The 19,556-nt window shown below is 45.9% G+C and overlaps 1 protein-coding gene across 1 annotated transcript in view; it reads left to right on the forward strand.

Annotated features, from left to right (window-relative positions):
• The window catches only part of prkcg (protein kinase C, gamma), a 71,110-nt gene that overhangs the window by 25,223 nt on the left and 26,331 nt on the right, over positions 1 to 19,556 (forward strand). The window contains exon 8 of the mRNA XM_079503475.1: positions 8,021 to 8,308. Within this exon, the coding sequence (XP_079359601.1) occupies positions 8,021 to 8,308 (288 nt within the window). The remainder of the gene's footprint in view (positions 1 to 8,020; positions 8,309 to 19,556) is intronic.

The following is a 19,556-nucleotide window of genomic DNA, read 5'->3' on the forward strand; positions in this document are numbered from 1 at the left end:
GCAGGTAGAGTACTACAACATCCCCGTACCCGACCCCGATCTGCAGGTAGAGTACTACAACATCCCCGTACCCGACCCCGATCTGCAGGTAGAGTACTACAACATCCCCGTACCCGACCCCGATCTGCAGGTAGAGTACTACAACATCCCCGTACCCGACGCCGATCTGCAGGTAGAGTACTACAACATCCCCGTACCCGACCCCGATCTGCAGGTAGAGTACTACAACATCCCCGTACCCGACCCCGATCTGCAGGTAGAGTACTACAACATCCCCGTACCCGACCCCGACCTGCAGGTAGAGTACTACAACATCCCCGTACCCGACCCCGACCTGCAGGTAGAGTACTACAACATCCCCGTACCCGACCCCGATCTGCAGGTAGAGTACTACAACATCCCCGTACCCGACCCCGATCTGCAGGTAGAGTACTACAACATCCCCGTACCCGACCCCGATCTGCAGGGAGAGTACTACAACATCCCCGTACCCGACCCCGATCTGCAGGTAGAGTACTACAACATCCCCGTACCCGACCCCGATCTGCAGGGAGAGTACTACAACATCCCCGTACCCGACCCCGATCTGCAGGTAGAGTACTACAACATCCCCGTACCCGACCCCGATCTGCAGGTAGAGTACTACAACATCCCCGTACCCGACCCCGATCTGCAGATAGAGTACTACAACATCCCCGTACCCGACCCCGATCTGCAGGTAGAGTACTACAACATCCCCGTACCCGACCCCGATCTGCAGGTAGAGTACTACAACATCCCCGTACCCGACCCCGATCTGCAGGTAGCGCACACACACACACACACGCGAAGACGAGGGAGAGTACTACAACATCCCCGTACCCGACCCCGATCTGCAGGTAACGCACACACACACGCAGGGCGCACGCACACACACACGCACACTTTACACTTGGTTGCATGCTGAAAATAGGCGCGTCAGTCACTTCCCGTGTTAACCCATTTAGACCTGAGGACGATTCTACAAATGTCTTCTAAACCCTGACAGTTTTCTGAAAAACCTATGTTTCTATGTCAGTGGTTCTCAACCTATTTCATGTCAAGGACCCCCAGAATTATCTGTATTTGGCTGCCGACCCCCATCTGAAAATATGTTGTTTCGGGGACCTCCCAGAAGATTTGAGTAAAGAAAAAATCGCTCTGAAAGAATATATATTCAAAGATTTGCGCCACATTTTCATGACTTTTCAAAAATAGCAGACCCTACAAGCTCGTAGCGCGCCACTCGGTGGCGTGCTACGAGCTTGTAGATCTGCTATTTTTCAATAGCTAAAGTATAACATAATGCTTTAAAACACCAACAGGGGTTCCCGCCCAAAATGGGTTAAACAGCCTATAGTCTAAATCACGAGGCGTGACGGACTGAACGAACATATATGGAGGCGTGGTCACGAGGCGTGACGGACTGAACGAACATATATGGAGGCGTGGTCACGAGGCGTGACGGACTGAACGAACATATGGAGGCGTGGTCACGAGGCGTGACGGACTGAACGAACATATATGGAGGCGTGGTCACGAGGCGTGACGGACTGAACGGACATATATGGAGGCGTGGTCACGAGGCGTGACGGACTGAACGAACATATATGGAGGCGTGGTCACGAGGCGTGACGGACTGAACGAACATATATGGAGCGTGGTCACGAGGCGTGACGGACTGAACGAACATATATGGAGGCGTGGTCACGAGGCGTGACGGACTGAACGAACATATATGGAGGCGTGGTCACGAGGCGTGACGGACTGACGGCCATATGTGGAGGCGTGACGGACGGCGACTGACGGATGGACTGACTGACTGACTGACTGACTGACTGACTGACTGACTGACTGACTGACTGACTGACTGACTGACTGACTGACTGACTGACTGACTGACTGACTGACTCACAGGTTTTGCAGGTTTTCATAGTAATCTGCAACGGAGGACGGAGGAATTGAGTACAAAAGGCAAAATAATATAATTAATCCATATGTACTACTATACAAAGATTACAAAATAACACCCCCTAAAATAACTTGTATTTGAACTGGGGACCCCCACCCTCCCCAGCCTATCTACTCTCTCTGTGAGACTATACTGCAAAGGTCTTTTTGCAGGTCTCCCTTCTAAATCTAAAAAAGAAGAAGCTACAGTATCAGACAAGCTTCAGCTCATTCAGAATGCAGCTGAGCTGACTTTGAAGAAGATCTATGGAAGATGAACGGACACACATCTCTGCACTGGACAGTCAGTCAGTCAGTCAGTCAGTCAGTCAGTCAGTCACAGAATGGATTTTAACCCATTTTGGGCGGGAACCCCTTTTGGTGTTTTAAACATTATGTTATAATTTAGCTATTGAAAAATAGCAGATCTACAAGCTCATAGCGCGCCACTCGGTGGCGCGCTATGAGCTTGTAGGTCTGCTATTTTTGAAAAATCGTGAAAATATTTATTTCAGAAAACTGGATTATTTAGAAGATTTTTTTTTAATGTTGAGGTCAGGCCTAAATGGGTTAAAACTCGCTGCTCAACCTTTAAGCCACTCAATTTAAAGTTTGAGTGACTCAATGGTTCAGGGCCAAAGTACATCTCAGACTTGACTTTATACGTTAATTATATGAACCTTCAGAAGTCTGAGGTCTTCCGGTCTACGAACTGTTCCCTCGGTTTATACTAAGTGGCGAGGCAGCACCAAGGGCCTATAGCATCCTGTTTCAAAATTGAGGAAGTGACCGTTTTTTGGCATCTGATCTAATTACTTCTGCATACTTTGTGCTAGAAATCGAGTTCAAACTTCAACATGGTCAGCTTTATGCAGATATGTGTAGGGATGGAGCCCTAAAATCGGGTCCATTACAAACCTGTTAAAGATGGAGTGCCACGATTTTTTCCCACCCTAAAACATGATCATCAGGTATTATTATAATATAAGGAGGAAGAACTTTTTCCAAAAAGTGTACAGTATTTGTTCAAATCATGCTTTTATGTGGACACGCCACCCAGTTCATTAAGTATGCCTGGTTTGCCTGCTGTAGTTGTATGATAAAGGGGGAGGGGTTAGGGGCTGATCATGTGATGTCACTATATTACTGTTTATTTCATTGGCCTGTTTGACTGTCAAGGGTTCAGCCTCCAGGAAGGAACCCTAAATACAAAGTTAATACACCATTGCACATAGAAACGACTCCAGGGTGTCTAATGAAGTACTGTCACCTCATAGACACATGAAAAACTGGAAAAATACAAAAATTGTGGCACTCCATCTTTAAGTCATTTATCGAGACCCGAATATCAATAAGCTTTTGGCTTGTCGAGCCTCTTATCGGGTATAGCCGCAGCGGCTGACGTCATGGGCCGCTCGCTATAAAGGGGGCTTGGACGCGACGGGTGGTTGCGTGGTTCGTCATCGTTTGCCGTGGTGGAAGTATGGTGGAACGGGTGAAAAGTTTGGTAACATTAAAAAAAATCACACCCGTGTGAACTGAGTGGTGCAAGGTCTTATATAGTCTGATCAGCTATGTCAGTGACGTCACACACTAACCATAGTAACCATGCTCACCTTTGCATGGACACGTAGGTGTACAGGTACACAAACATACAGACAAAGCTGGTTGTTGGAGTGGTTTGCACCACTCAAAAAGACAAGAGGGGAGCTAAATGCAATAATGTAGCCTACCACAGTTGTTGCATGCACGAAAGGGAGCATTTCGACAATGCATAGATCTGTCCATAATGCATTGTATTAAACCCAAATGCGATGCCTTTGCATGTCTGCACCGAGTCGAAACAACACAGGAGCCTCAGCTGCTGCAGCGGAACAACCATCCTGCTCTTCCAATCAACGCATGTTGTGCTTACCGTGCTTGCTGCCCAAGGCAAGCACGGTAAGACGTTGCCATAAATTATTAATCCAATTCATAATGATACGTTTGGGAAACTCAAATCTCCCTGCCATATAGAGTTATAATACTGTATCTCCCGTGAATCGATTGAATAGTCTCACATAATACGTGACGTGTTCAATGTGCAGCTTCTCAGTCTATCGTTGCCCGAAAAGGCAGAGCTAAAAGCTCACAACGCGTTGCAACCAGACGCGTTGTGGGCTTGTAGATTGGCTGTAGATTGGCTACGTGTGTATACACCTTAGAACTGGCATACAAACTCTCACAACTGGCCAATAAAAATAAGGTTCTGTTCTTTCCACAAAATAATAGCAAATGCTCGATAGTGGGCTGGATAAGGACCCGGCTCAATAAGCCTGATCGATAAGGTGATCGTTATCAATAAAACCTTAACGAGCTCCATCCCTACATATGTGTGCTTGAATTTTTCTCTTGGAATGTGTAAACAACGGCAAGAGTTTTTGCATGAGGAAGGGTCAGATCTTTCTCGATTCACACAGGTGCTATCTGGTTGCTATAACAACGCATTCAATCATGGCCGCTTCGAAGGCTCCCGGCATACAGTAGGCGGTTACAGTAGGCCTACAGGACAGCCAGGAGTTAATTAAAGGGATAGTTCAGATTTTTTATGAAATACTTGCCATTAATATAGTGGTGGCAACTGTATTAATTGATTGCCCGAGTCCCGTGGTGGGAGTTCTGCTCTGGTTTTGGTCAATATTAAGTAGTTCCGGTCATTTTATGGGGGGCACTGGGGCCACGCAGTAAAAGTAAATTAATTCACAAATCTAACGTCATTTGTATAGTTCACCTATTTCTAAAATATTAGCGGAACTTTCGTTCAACTTTGACCCCTCTATCACATGTTTTTTGGGCGTAGTGATATGGACACAAAAAACATAGTTCCGTGTGATAGAGGGGTAAAAAATGAACGAAAGTTGCACTAATATTTTAGAAATAGGTCAACAATACAAATTACGTTAGTTTTGCGTGGCCCCCTGTGCACCCCACAAAATGACCGGAACTACTTAATATTTAAACAAAACCAGAACCAGAACTCCCACCATGGGACTCGGGCAATCAATTAATACAGTTGCAACCACTATATTAATGGCAAGTATTTCATACAGCTTAAGTAAAAAAAAATATGAACTAATCCACCAATGTATTCCAGTGTGTTTTTACATTTTTTGTCGAACCAGACGAGGGTTGCATGATTGCAGAATGTAAACAAAAAAGCCATGTGGACGCATGTCTTTAATTTCCACCCGGAGCATATACATTTTATAAATGCGACCATTGGTTGTTTATTTAGTTTGGGTTGTTGAAAAAGCTTGTTTTGACCAAAAACGAGATAAATCCAGGCAGTGAGGCAGGCTGCAACAGCCAACAGGCTTTCCACCTCGGAAATCTACACTTTTTGGGGGGTTGCCTGTTAAATCAGGTGTCTGACGAGTGACGACATCCCCTAAAAGCATTGTTGTGAGGAACAGAACAGAGGTTGTTTGTTTGTTCAATGGGGAGATTTTTTATTTTTGTATTTTATTTCATTTATTTTTATTTTATTTAATTATTTAAAAAAAATATATTTTTTTAGGGCTGCCCAGCGACACCCCTAAGGACCTGGCGCCCCAGGCAGCTGTGTGCCTCGCTTGCCGTTCGGGTCGGGGCTGCATTCAATGGTCGTAGATGATGTACATAATATGTACATGATCTACGACCATTGAATATGGTGTTTCAAGCATTATGTTATACTTTAGCTATTGAAAAATAGCAGATCTACAAGCTCATAGCGCGGCACCGAGTGCCGCGCTATGAGCTTGTAGATCTGCTATTTTTGAAAAATCGTTGAAATGTGGCGCAAATCTTTGAATATATATTCTTTCAGAGCGAACATTTTTCACTAAAATGTTTGCTTCCTGGGGGTGCCTGGAACTACATATTTTGAGATGGGGGTCCGTGGCCCAATAGAGATAATTCTGGGGGTCCTTGACATGAAAAAGGTTGAGCACCACTGGCATAGAAACATGTTAGGATTTAGAAGCCTTTTTTTTTATCGACCTCAGTCCAAAATGGCCGCAATAAAACGTATGTATGGGGATGGGTGGTTGTATTTGGTCTCCATGCTCATCTATCTGAGACATTTAGATCGTGTCAAAGGTCATGTCTCACCTAGACATATTGAGTAACACTGACTTTGTCCCTTATCATTTAACTGTCCTTTTCATGCTTTTCATGCTGTACAGTAGAATATTATTCTACTGTACAGCATATACATTGTGGGTTTTCACTCTCTGTTTACTTTTTCGGCATCTAACTGCTTCTAGTTGTGGGCTCGAGTAGAGAGCCCCGTTTTCATTGGCTACTGGGGCTGTGACGTCATCATGTGGGTACCATATACATCATCATATAGACTACGGAACTACTCGAGCCCACACTGTTTCTTCAGGAACAGTGTTTTCTAGTTATTTTATATGAACAACAGGTTAATTTGAATGGTGCTTTTGTAGACTATAAATTGTAATGCTTTTCTATGAATTGTAACTGGTGCAATTATAATAGAGCTTTACATAGATTGTGCATTACATTCACCCATTCACACACACACTATACAGTTGGAGGCCATCGATATTGTCCTTTTCTTTTTGCTGAGGTTTGCGTGATCTGCGCAAAAGGACAGTTAACCCATTTTGGGCGGGAACCCCTTTTGGTGTTTTAAACATTATGTTATAATTTAGCTATTGGAAAATAGCAGATCTACAAGCTCATAGCGCGCCACCGAGTGGCGCGCTACGAGCTTGTAGGTCTTCTATTTTTGAAAAATCGTGAAAATTTCAGAAAACTGTAGGATTTAGAAGGATTTTTTTAAATTTTGAGGTCAGGCCTAAATGGGTCAAATAATAAGGGACAATATCGGTGGCACCCAACTGTACACACTATAACTCTGGGGGAGACCGGGATCGAACTGTGGTCACACTACCTCCGCTGAACCACTGCCGCTCAATGAGGTTTCTGCCCAACAGCAATGATGTATGAATGAATGACGGACGGACGGACGGTGTCAAAAGCAGAGATTATAGAGTGCAGTATGTTTACTTATTGTACTCTATACGCCTATGAGAGGGGCTGTGTGTGTGCCTGTGATGATTTGACACCGTATAACTATAATGGATGTCTTTTGCTTTGATGTGCAAGGAAACGGCAATGAAATAATTGGAAAAACCACATAGAAGCACACGCACGCACGCACGCACGCACGCACGCACGCACGCACGCACGCACGCACGCACGCCAGCTGACAGCACTCTCCACAAGAGCCTTTGTGCGATGCTGGCTCAGTATCTGGTCCTGTCCGCCCGCTGGTTATTTTATCAGCCTTTAGAAAAAGCCTTTTGAGATTTATGCCTGCTGTTGCAGCTAGATAATTAGACCATAAATTACATGATGGACTTCCTGACAGTTGCACCCTCTGACCAGCAGGGTGCAGGCATACTCTGCTTCCACAGTATACTGTACTGTCTGTAAACGATTTGAGCTTTTATATTGTAAATATAGTTGTATTATTATTGTTATCATGTTGTCTTGCGGGAACAATTTACAAAGCCCTGCCCTTTCCTCTTCTTTTTTTATGAGATTGGTTAGATTACTAGGAAAAGCAAAACGTGAGACATTTTAAATGTATGTGTGAGTGCTGCTTGTACAGTCAGGTATGTGACATTAGTCCAGTTCAACTACAGTGGCACTTTGTACCCCTTTTGGTGTTTCAAGCATTATGTTATACTTTAGCTTTTGAAAAATAGCAAATCTACAAGCTCGTAGAACGGCACTCGAAAAATCGTTAAAATGTGGCGCTTAAATATTTGCTTTTGGAGGCGTCACTGGAACTACATATTTTGAGATGGGGGTCCGTGGCCCAATTGAGATAATTCTGGGGGTTCTTGACATGAAAAATGTTGAGCACCACTGTTTCTAGGTTTTTCAGAAAACCGTTAGGATTTTAGAAGACATTTATTTTCCGAATCGGCCTCAGGTCTAAATGGGTTTTAAGGTATAAACAGTAGAGGCTATAATCCCATGCTGTGATGTGTTGCAGGAGGAGGAGGAGACAGATGCTCTGGCGGCCGGCGCTCTGCCCCTGCTGCCACTCATGCCCGTCCCTGTGCCCGCCGAGCCCTTCCCCGTGCCCATCGTCGCCCCCAGCACCACCACCACCACCACCACCACCACCGCCGCCACCATGCCCACTCCTCCTGTGTGCCCGCCGGTGGTCCACCACGCTCACCCCCACGTCCTCGCCCACGCCCCGGGCCCGAGCAAGGTCAAGGTGAACATCCACGACTTCAACTTCCTCATGGTGCTGGGGAAAGGCAGCTTCGGCAAGGTAAAGACCGTCGGTGTTGTCTGTACATGCATATATACTGTCTCTCTGTAAAGCATTGGTTCTCAAAGTATAGAGTCCGGGGACTTTCAAATCTGATTATTTTTGGGAGATCACGGCCTGAAAGGTTTCGAAAAAGGTCTCCTCCTCTCTTTATTGCCGTCATTATGTGGTTAAAAATGTTATAGCAATTATGCAGTTTTTAATCTGTTTCAACACTTTAATTGCCCGGGGTTATTTAATCCATTACATTACATTGTTGTGAATGTGTGTGTAGCAGCTAACAATAGCCACACCAGAGTCGATCGACAACTACGCGAGGTAAGAATAAATCTATCGCGACTAGCCACTGGACCGCGGAGCGCCGTCTAACACAGGATAGTTTTTCATAATTAGACGGGATGATTTAGATCGCGAGTTATGAACGTTTTAAGATTTTCGTTTTCATCAGCTAAACAGGGGAGGGAGTTTTTCGATGACGTCTCACTCTTACGCAACACCGAGGATTGCCCAACAGGTGCTCCTGGGCTATGGAGCCATACGATCCGTTCTCATATCAATAAACTTCGTCTTTTGGACAATACTTCGTCCTGGGCGTCGGGCGTTACTAATAGAAAGGACAAAGAACTTCGTCCTGGGCGTTGGGAGTGTTAATCATACCCGATACGGGTCCCAATGCCCTTTAAAAAAATACATTTCAGTGTGCTGGTTAAGCCCAAACCGCACCAATGGTTCGCCACGTGCAACCATTATCCTCATTGGTAGTTGCAAGGAGTCGCATTGGTGCGGTTGACCTTAAAACTGTTTTGTTGCAAGGAGTTGCGACTACTTGCAAGGAGTTGCAACTGGTGTGGTCTGGGGCTTTAGCTGTGACCAGAGTAATCTAGTAAGAGAGTGGCGACACTAGCGTTGACTCCCATTGTAACAATGGAATGCTCATTCTATCTCAATGGGATAGTTCCAATGTTTGGAACTATAGCCCATAGGCACCCGCTTTGCGGCGAGATCAAAGCGTGTCGCCACTCTCTTACTAGATTACTCTGGCTGTGACGAGGAGGCAGACGAGGTGTGGTCTGGGGCTTTAGCTGTGACGAGGGGGCAGAGAGAGATGGATGCTCGATGCCCACTGCTACACTATACTCTAGTCAGTGCATATGGGCAACTGACAGCCCGGGGGCTCCATGCATGCAGCCCCCACCATCACTTAATGTGGCCCGCAAGTTAATATCAGAATACTGATATATTATTGATTTCAGCTGTTACAATTCCATGCATGCAAACATGACCCACTTTAATTACTTCAGTCTATATCTTAATGACTAGTATTGAAATGTTATTGTCTTTTTTTGATATATTTGTATTTAGTTAATATGACTAAATGCATTTGAAATTAAATAAAAAAGGTAACTTTTCAGGACTCCAATTCAAAAATAGAAGACAATAATTCAGGATTTCAATTCAAATATAGCAAAAAATAGCCGATCTACAAGCTCAAAACCCAATGTAGTGCGACCGCATTTTGAGCTTGTAGATCGGCTTTTATTTTGCTATAAGACAGTAATATGCAATGTGGCCCCCCAGCTGGAGTCGGTGTGGAAACATAGTGTGCCTCTCCATCTCCCTGCTGTATAGTGCTTGTCTTCCTTCCAACGTGTCTTTTTCCCTGGCCTGGAGTTCCGTCTCTGGGATGGAACAGCATCAGAGGCTCTCTTCCTGCTGGCCTGGCACTACACTTCAAACAAAGTCAAAACTTTAAAGTTCTGTGGGTTGTTTTTTTTGTTTTTTTGGCTTTGCTGAGACCACACAAGTTCTCTTGAGGACACAACGGTTTTTATATTCAATGGACGAAGGCAGCTCCACTGTCAAACTCAAAAACGTTAACTCATTAAGAGCAGATTCTACAAAATGTCAGTGTTCTGAAAAACCTATATGTTTCTATATGTCAGTGGTTCTCAAGCTATTTTAGGTCAAGGACCACAGAAATTATATGTATTCGGCCACCGACCCCCATCTGAAAATATGTTGTTCCAGGGACCCCCCCCCCCACACACACACACACACACACACACAGAAGCAAAGATTTGAGTTAAAAACGATTTGCGCCACATTTTCACGATTTCTCAAATAACAGATCTACAAGCTCGTAGTGCGGCACTCGGTGCCACGCTACGAGCTTGTAGATCTGCTATTTTTCAACAGCTCAAGTTTAAAATAATGGTTAAAAGTGGTTAAAAGCCATATATGCGACACAGACGCGTTCCAGGTCTGAATGGGTTAAACCCATAGAGTATATATATAATAGAGACTGAACTGGCGCGAAGCTCCGCCCCCCCAGCTATTCATGTCAGTGGAAGTTGCTCAGTGGCGTTTTGAAGCACCCGGAAGACTGCCGGAAGTCCCTCCCAGGACCTCAACTTTGAGGTCCTGAGTGACGTAGGGCAACCGAGCGCTCAACGTTAAAGCCCAGCTGCACGGGGTTTCCCGGTCATGAATCCACGGGTCCGCCTGTAGTCCCTCCTCCTACCACTAGGACCCAGAGCTTCAACGTTGGAAAGTCTGCCTGCCCCCTTGGTTAAACCCCGTCCATCTATACTGCATCCATCCATCCGTCAACCGCATATCGTCATTCTTGCGCAGAAACCCTTTCTCCATATTTTATTTATTTTTCCCGTAAATCAACTCACTACTTGATCACACGACAGCGTCACACTAAAAGTCACCAAAATAGTAGATCCAAACGCGACACGTTGTATGCGAGGTTTGTCGACCTGTCTGTTTTGACACTCGGCTCTCGGGCTGTTTTGTTTACACCACTCCTCCCCGACGCGCTTTACGAGATGTCACCATTTCTGGCGCGACAGACGGACAAAGTGTGAGCTTATGACTCCCCGCGAATTAATTGCCATCTGTGTGTGTGTGTGTGTGTGTGTGTGTGTGTGTGTGTGTGTGTGTGTGTGTGTGTGTGTGTGTGTGTGTGTGTGTGTGTGTGTGTGTGTGTGTGTGTGTGTGTGTGCGTGTGTGCACGTGCACGTGCGTGCGTGCGGAGTCCCTCAGAGGAGGAATACAGAGGTCTGTGCCTAGCCCAACAGTCCACAGTATGTTGCTGGCAGATTGCTGGAACGGAACCACGTAAATAATGAGCGCAGCTTGAGTGTCAGGGATAAAAAACAAAATGGATAATATCAAATTGAAATGGTTGAGAAAGAAGGAATGGTTAAAAGAAGCCTGCTGAAAGAAGGAATGGTTAAAAGAAGCCTGCTGAAAGAAGGAATGGTTAAAAGAAGCCTGCTGAAAGAAGGAATGGTTAAAAGAAGCCTGCTGAAAGAAGGAATGGTTAAAAGAAGCCTGCTGAAAGAAGGAATGGTTAAAAGAAGCCTGCTGAAAGAAGGAATGGTTAAAAGAAGCCTGCTGAAAGAAGGAATGGTTAAAAGAAGCCTGCTGAGAAGGAATGGTTAAAAGAAGCCTGCTGAAAGAAGGAATGGTTAAAAGAAGCCTGCTGAAAGCAGGCGACTGGCCACGGCCCCTGTAACCTGGATGTAACCTGGACTCCTCCCCTTTTGGTCAGCCTCACTGGGCTTTAAGTAACTAGTCGACTATTCAACTAGTCGATTTTTCTTCTTTTTTTTTTTACACAATAGGTAGGCCTAGTTAAACAACTAGTCGACTATAGTAAACTAGGCAACTAGTCAACTAGTAAGAATCACTAGAAGAGCAGGCCTTGTTAGCCGAGTTTCCAGTGAGCTCGGTCACCCATGTTTTCTCTCTGTTACAACAGCAGCAGCCCCTGCACTGTCACACACACACACACACACACACACACACACACACACACACACACACACACACACACACACACACACAGAGAGAGAAGGGGGAGGAGGGGGGCACTATACAGTGTTTGCGAGAAAATTATGAAACGTTTTAACTACAAATCTACACAAAAATATTTTCAGATTAGAGTCTTAACACCCTTGGCGCCAGCCAGCGCCATAACCGCGGGTTATACTAATTACCCTTTGATAGCCAAACCCGCGGCGCCGCGGGTTATCGCTTTATATCAAAATCGACTGGCAGAAGCCAAACACATACCTCTACTGCGCCCAGGTTGCTATAGGCAACCTTCAGTGTCCCTCCAGACACAAGGCGAAATGCACGTGCACCTCATTGGTATGCACTCATTATGATTTCTTCCCTATACCCGTTTTCTCAAAATATTACTTAAAAATCCTTCTTTTTGTCAAATCCGTCCGGCGTTCAGATGTGAATAGTGATTTTTGATCGCATGGCGGCCGACATATTACCGTTTCGGGGCGAAAGATAAACATCGCCATCTGCTATAGACTACAATGTGCTTTCGGTGTCGTCTCTGTGAAGCGTGTGACACACACGGAAGCGGGGCTCATATACCCCATCTAGTGGTCATGTGCAGTAAATGACCACTAGATGGCTGCTCTCAAAGTGTTAAGAATGTTCAGCCCGAGTTATACTTTGTCGTATGAAAATAGCCAATCCACTGGGCTCCCATGCATGTATTTCCAGCTAGAGTTCTGCTTGCATGGGGGGGCCTCCTGGTGCTCTCTTCCCGAGCCCTCCTCTGGAAATCCCTCCCTTGGTGCTGTTTCATAACCGCCAGCCCCGAACCAGAACGCACCAGCCTAACAGAGGACAGGAGAGATAGAACCCACTTACATAAGGCGGAGGAGGAGGAGGAGGAGCAGGAGGAGGAAGAGGAAGAGGAGGAGGAGAACTAAGCCAAGAACGGAGACACATCGAGCGAAAGAGCGAGCGAAAAAAAATAAGAGATAAGAGGAGAGAGACCCCTAGGCGGGATGGAGAGAAGCAAGAGGAGAAGAGGAGGAGGAAGAGACTCCATGGGCAAACAGCATGTGAGGGATTACGGTACTGTAGCTGGTGACACAATGACACGCAGGAGAGAGGAGAGGAAAGTGGAGAGAACAGAGAGAGAGTTTCCTTGTAACAGTAAATCCAAAAGGGGCTGAATCCTGTTAGGATGCCAGGTTCAGAGCGAAGGACAGAGAGAGAGAGATACACATTACAGAGGGCACGGGTGTGTGACCGTGACCGACACCTCAACAATGGCTGTCTGTCACCTCCGGCCCCACACACAGTCACACTGGAGTCACACACTGCAGTCACACACACACACACATACACATACACATACACATACACATACACATACACATACACATACACATTCTTAGGTAGGCCTACAATACAGACACGTACACGCACGCACGCACGCACGCACGCACGCACGCACGCACGCACGCACGCACGCACGCACGCACGCACGCACGCACGCACGCACGCACGCACGCACACTCTCTAGTAACGCAATCACAAAAATCCATGCGTGCACAAGCTATATAGCAATTAATTACACACGCATTCTCAAATAGCCTACAGTGCATGTGCACACACACACACACACACACACACACACACACACACACACACACACACAATCTGTCGCTATCTGGTCCTCATAAGGAAGAGTGCGTAGCCACAGTGATCTATGTAAAGTGAAAGCGTATCCTTCTATGAAAGTCAAATGAGTCTTAGTTCCCCGCCGGCCGCTAAGACTGCAGAGAGACATCTGATTGGCTGCTTTGAAGTCGCTCACTGTCCACTCCACACTGGTTCCCAAACAGTGGGCCGGGACCCATTTGTATGGGGCCGTCTGTGTGGTAGCTCGGCTAAATTAATGTTCGTTAATTAACTAATTAGTAGAATTACCAATGCAACAATATAAAAATAGTCAGTTGAAAGTACTGACTAAAAAGCCTGTATTCAACATCTTAATGATGCGTAGCCTGCAGAGTTAGTTCAGTCAGACATACTCGAGGGGGTTCATGCCATGCTCAAAGGCGCATTCTATACTCAAGGGGTTAACATGCTGCATTACTATGTGAGTGTATAAAGGCCTATTCATAGTCTGGATTTTCGGTGGTGAGGTGACCACCGCTCCGGTGGTGAGGTGACCACCGGAGCTGAAATAACGTTGAACGGTGGTGAGTAAAAACAGAGAAGGGCTGGAGCGGTGGCGGTGGTTTGCTCTTCACCGCGGCTAGTGACGTCATGTTGTAGTTCGGTGGTCACCTAACCACCGAAAATCCATACTATGTATGAGCCTTAAGTGTGTGCAAGTCCCACACGTCATTCGCTGATGTGGCAGTCAGCTGACCAATTGGGCGGGCTACTTAAGCTCACTAGACTGCATGCTCTTCCTGCCTTCCTTCTGCATGGTTCCTGGTTGTTATGTGATGTTTGCTCCCACCACCACCCCAGCACCACCGGTGGGCTCTGTTATTTATGGTCCCCATGGGGTGTTTATTGTATATCTATCTCCCTGCTCTTAACCCATTGAGACCTGGAACGCATCCATGTCACGTTAGCGTTTAACCACATTAACCATTAACCCATTTTGGGCGGGAACCCCTTTTGGTGTTTTAAACATTATGTTATAATTTAGCTATTGAAAAATAGCAGATCTACAAGCTCATAGCGCGCCACCGAGTGGCGCGCTATGAACTTGTAGATCTGCTATTTTTGAAAAATCGTTAAAATGTGCCTCAAATCTTTCCGAAAATTGTCGTGATTTAGAAAACTTTTTTTTTTTAAATTTCGACGTCAGGCCTGAATGGGTTAATGTTTATGATAGTGTTTAATCGCACCGAGCAGGGAGACATTGCAGCAGAGCCGAACGCCAAGTCAAATATCATATGCACACTTGTATTCTCATTCTATAATTAATTATTGATTAAATCTATTCATGAGTTGTCTGACTGAACTTTAGTAAAGTACAAAATGAATGGCATCAACGTGGGACCAAAGTATTCAAATTTGTTAGAATCTGAGTGCGTGAATTGAGTACTTTTATATAGCCGATCTTTTCAATATTCAAAAGTAGCAGATCCTCAAGATCAAAGCGTGTCACTTTGTTCCGCATTTCGAGCTTGTAGATCTGCTATACTTTTGAGGATTTTGAGCGACGCTGTAGTATGATCAAGTTGGGTATTAATTTAAGAAAACACAAAAAGATTTAGATGAGAGGCAACTATTTGCCTCTGATGTAGTGTAGAGTAGTAAAGTATTGTAAAATGGAAATATGGGAAATCCTCTGATAATATACCACTTATACCAAAAGATGAGTAAGCGTACTTCGTTACTTTCCAGCATTGCTGGAGCGTTTGAGTTTCGTGAAGCGCAGCGCTGCAGTGTAGAGAGAGAGAGAGAGAGAGAGACAGAGAGAGAGACAGAGAGAGAGACAGAGAGAGAGAGAGAGAGAGAGAGACAGAGAGAGAGAGAGAGAGAGAGAGAGTTCCTTCAGAAAAGAAGAAGCCAGCCACCGCGGGCAGAACATTTCAATGACAAAGAGCGGGTCACGGAAGCAGCCTTATACCTGCCTGGCACGTCCAACCTGCTCAATGGGCTCAATCTGTCACTGCAGGGGAGGCTGGGGAAGTGTATTTAAGCCATTTAGGCCTGACCTCGAAATGTAAAAGAAAATCTTCTAAATCCTCCAGTTTTCTGAAATAAATATTTTCACGATTTTTCAAAAATAGCAGACCTACAAGCTCGTAGCGCGCCACTCGGTGGCGCGCTATGAGCTTGTAGATCTGCTATTTTTCAATAGCTAAATTATAACATAATAATGTTTAAAACACCAAAAGGGGTTCCCGCCCAAAATGGGTTAAGCTGGCAGATAGAGTAGCTCCATTCAAAGAGCCAACCTGGAACTGTCTGTTATAGCGACAGAGACAGTGAACTGTCTGTTACAGCGACAGAGACAGTGAACTGTCTGTTATAGCGACAGAGACAGTGAACTGTCTGTTACAGAGACAGTGAACTGTCTGTTACAGCGACAGAGACAGTGAACGGTCTGTTATAGCGACAGAGACAGTGAACTGTCTGTTATAGCGACAGAGACAGTGAACTGTCTGTTATAGCGACAGAGACAGTGAACTGTCTGTTATAGCGACAGAGACAGTGAACTGTCTGTTATAGCGACAGAGACAGTGAACTGTCTGTTATAGCGACAGAGACAGTGAACTGTCTGTTATAGCGACAGAGACAGTGAACTGTCTGTTACAGCGAAAGAGACAGTGAACTGTCTGTTACAGCGACAGAGACAGTGAACAGAGACAGTGAACTGTCTGTTGTAGCGACAGTGAACAGAGACGGTGAACAGAGACAGTTAACTGTCTGTTATAGAGACAGTGAACAGAGACAGCGAACTGTCTGTTATAGAGACAGTGAACAGAGTCAGTGAACTGTCTGTTATAGCGACAGAGACAGTGAACTGTCTGTTACAGCGACAGAGACAGTGAACTGTCTGTTATAGAGACAGAGACGGTGAACTGTCTGTTATAGCGACAGAGACAGTGAACTGTCTGTTATAGCGACAGAGACAGTGAACTGTCTGTTATAGCGACATACAGTGAACTGTCTGTTACAGCGACAGAGACAGTGAACTGTCTGTTACAGCGACAGAGACAGTGAACTGTCTGTTACAGCGACAGAGACAGTGCACTGTCTGTTACAGCGACAGAGACAGTGAACTGTCTGTTATAGCGACAGAGACAGTTCACTGTCTGGTATAGAGACAGAGACAGTGCACTGTCTGTTACAGCGACAGAGACAGTGAACGGTCTGTTACAGCGACAGAGACAGTGAACTGTCTGTTACAGCGACAGAGACAGTGAATTGTCTGTTATAGCGACGGAGACAGTGAACTGTCTGTTATAGCGACAGAGACAGTGAACTGTCTGTTATAGCGACAGAGACAGTGAACTGTCTGTTACAGCGACAGAGACAGTGAACTGTCTGTTATAGCGACAGAGACAGTGAACTGTCTGTTACAGCGACAGAGACAGTGAACAGAGACAGTGAACTGTCTGTTGTAGCGACAGTGAACAGAGACGGTGAACTGTCTGTTATAGAGACAGTGAACAGAGACAGTGAACTGTCTGTTACAGCGACAGAGACAGTGAACAGAGACAGTGAACTGTCTGTTATAGAGACAGTGAACAGAGACAGTTAACTGTCTGTTATAGAGACAGTGAACAGAGGCAGTGAACTGTCTGTTATAGAGACAGACAGTGAACAGGGGTATATTGTCGCTGTCGGCCATGAAACCCACTATCTCCGCCACGTTCTAACTTTTTGTGCGTTTTCGTAAATTCGGAATATCCAATTAAAATAACCAATTATAAAAATGTAACGCCGCGTTTTGAGCTTGCAGATTTGCTACTTTTGATGCTTTTTGTGTGACACTGCAGTGTGATCACGTAGTCGGGCTAAATTCGGTTAACCCATTTTGGGCGGGAACCCCTTTTGGTGTTAGCATTATGCTATGTTTTAGCTATTGAAAAATAGCAGATCTACAAGCTCATAGCGCGCCACCGAGTGGCGCGCTACGAGCTTGTAGGTCTGCTATTTTTGAAAAATCGAAGAACGACTGACATAGAAACATAGCTTTTTCAGAAAAGTGTCAGGATGTAGAAGACAATTTTAGAATCTGATCTCAGGTCAAAATGGGTTAATTTACGGAAAGAAAAACATAATTATGGAGATAAGAGGTTTCTGAACAACGACATGTTCCTCTCCACCGTACTGCAAACAGCGGTACTGTGTTGCAGGACAGCTCTGTGTAGACGCAGGGGGACACAAACAGCGGTACTGTGTTGCAGGACAGCTCCGTGTAGACGCAGGGGGACACGAACAGCGGTACTGTGTTGCAGGACAGCTCCGTGTAGACGCAGGGGGACACAAACAGCGGTACTGTGTTGCAGGACAGCTCCGTGTAGACGCAGGGGGACACAAACAGCGGTACTGTGTTGCAGGACAGCTCCGTGTAGACGCAGGGGGACACAAACAGCGGTACTGTGTTGCAGGACAGCTCTGTGTAGACGCAGGGGGACACAAACAGCGGTACTGTGTTGCAGGACAGCTCCGTGTAGACGCAGGGGGACACAAACAGCGGTACTGTGTTGCAGGACAGCTCTGTGTAGACGCAGGGGGACACAAACAGCGGTACTGTGTTGCAGGACAGCTCCGTGTAGACGCAGGGGGACACAAACAGCGGTACTGTGTTGCAGGACAGCTCCGTGTAGACGCAGGGGGACACAAACAGCGGTACTGTGTTGCAGGACAGCTCCGTGTAGACGCAGGGGGACACAAACAGCGGTACTGTGTTGCAGGACAGCTCCGTGTAGACGCAGGGGGACACAAACAGCGGTACTGTGTTGCAGGACAGCTCCGTGTAGACGCAGGGGGACACAAACAGCGGTACTGTGTTGCAGGACAGCTCCGTGTAGACGCAGGGGGACACAAACAGCGGTACTGTGTTGCAGGACAGCTCCGTGTAGACGCAGGGGGACACAAACAGCGGTACTGTGTTGCAGGACAGCTCCGTGTAGACGCAGGGGGACACAAACAGCGGTACTGTGTTGCAGGACAGCTCCGTGTAGACGCAGGGGGACACAAACAGCGGTACTGTGTTGCAGGACAGCTCCGTGTAGACGCAGGGGGACACAAACAGCGGTACTGTGTTGCAGGACAGCTCCGTGTAGACGCAGGGGGACACAAACAGCGGGGTGGGTGCCATTAGCATGCAGAGCGCGTATCGCTAGCGGTGGACTGATTATATGGTGGCATGATGATAGCGCTTACGGCAAATTGCTGCCAAATGAGTTTTTAACCCATTTTGACCTGAGATCAGATTCAAAAAATGTCTTCTACATCCTGACAGTTTTCTGAAAAAGCTATGTCTCTATGTCAGTCGTTCTTCGATTTTTCAAAAATAGCAGACCTACAAGCTCGTAGCGCGCCACTCGGTGGCGCGCTATGATCTTGTAGATCTGCTATTTTTCAATAGCTAAAGCATAACATTAATGCTAACACCAAAAGGGGTTCCCGCCCGAAATGGGTTAATAACCGAACCGGGAAAAAAAGAAGAAAAACACACACGGTTCACTCAAAATGTCCCTTTTTTAACTTACTTGGCTAAATAACGTGTCAAAAAAAATCACCCAGCCATTTTAATGTGCTCATATCCACGTTATGAACTTTATCTTTTCATCGCAACTTTTCTCGGTTTGGTCTGACAGCCTGCGTTTGTCTCTCTGTTGGTGTTTTTGTCTATGGTAGTGGTTCCCAAACGGCATGATTATTATAGCTTAAGTTAATAATGCAACATTGTTTTCTCTCTCAACAGTATAAACAA

The sequence above is a fragment of the Electrona antarctica genome, assembly GCF_951216825.1.
Source record: "Electrona antarctica genome assembly, chromosome: 6".
Taxonomy (NCBI): Eukaryota; Metazoa; Chordata; class Actinopteri; order Myctophiformes; family Myctophidae; genus Electrona; species Electrona antarctica.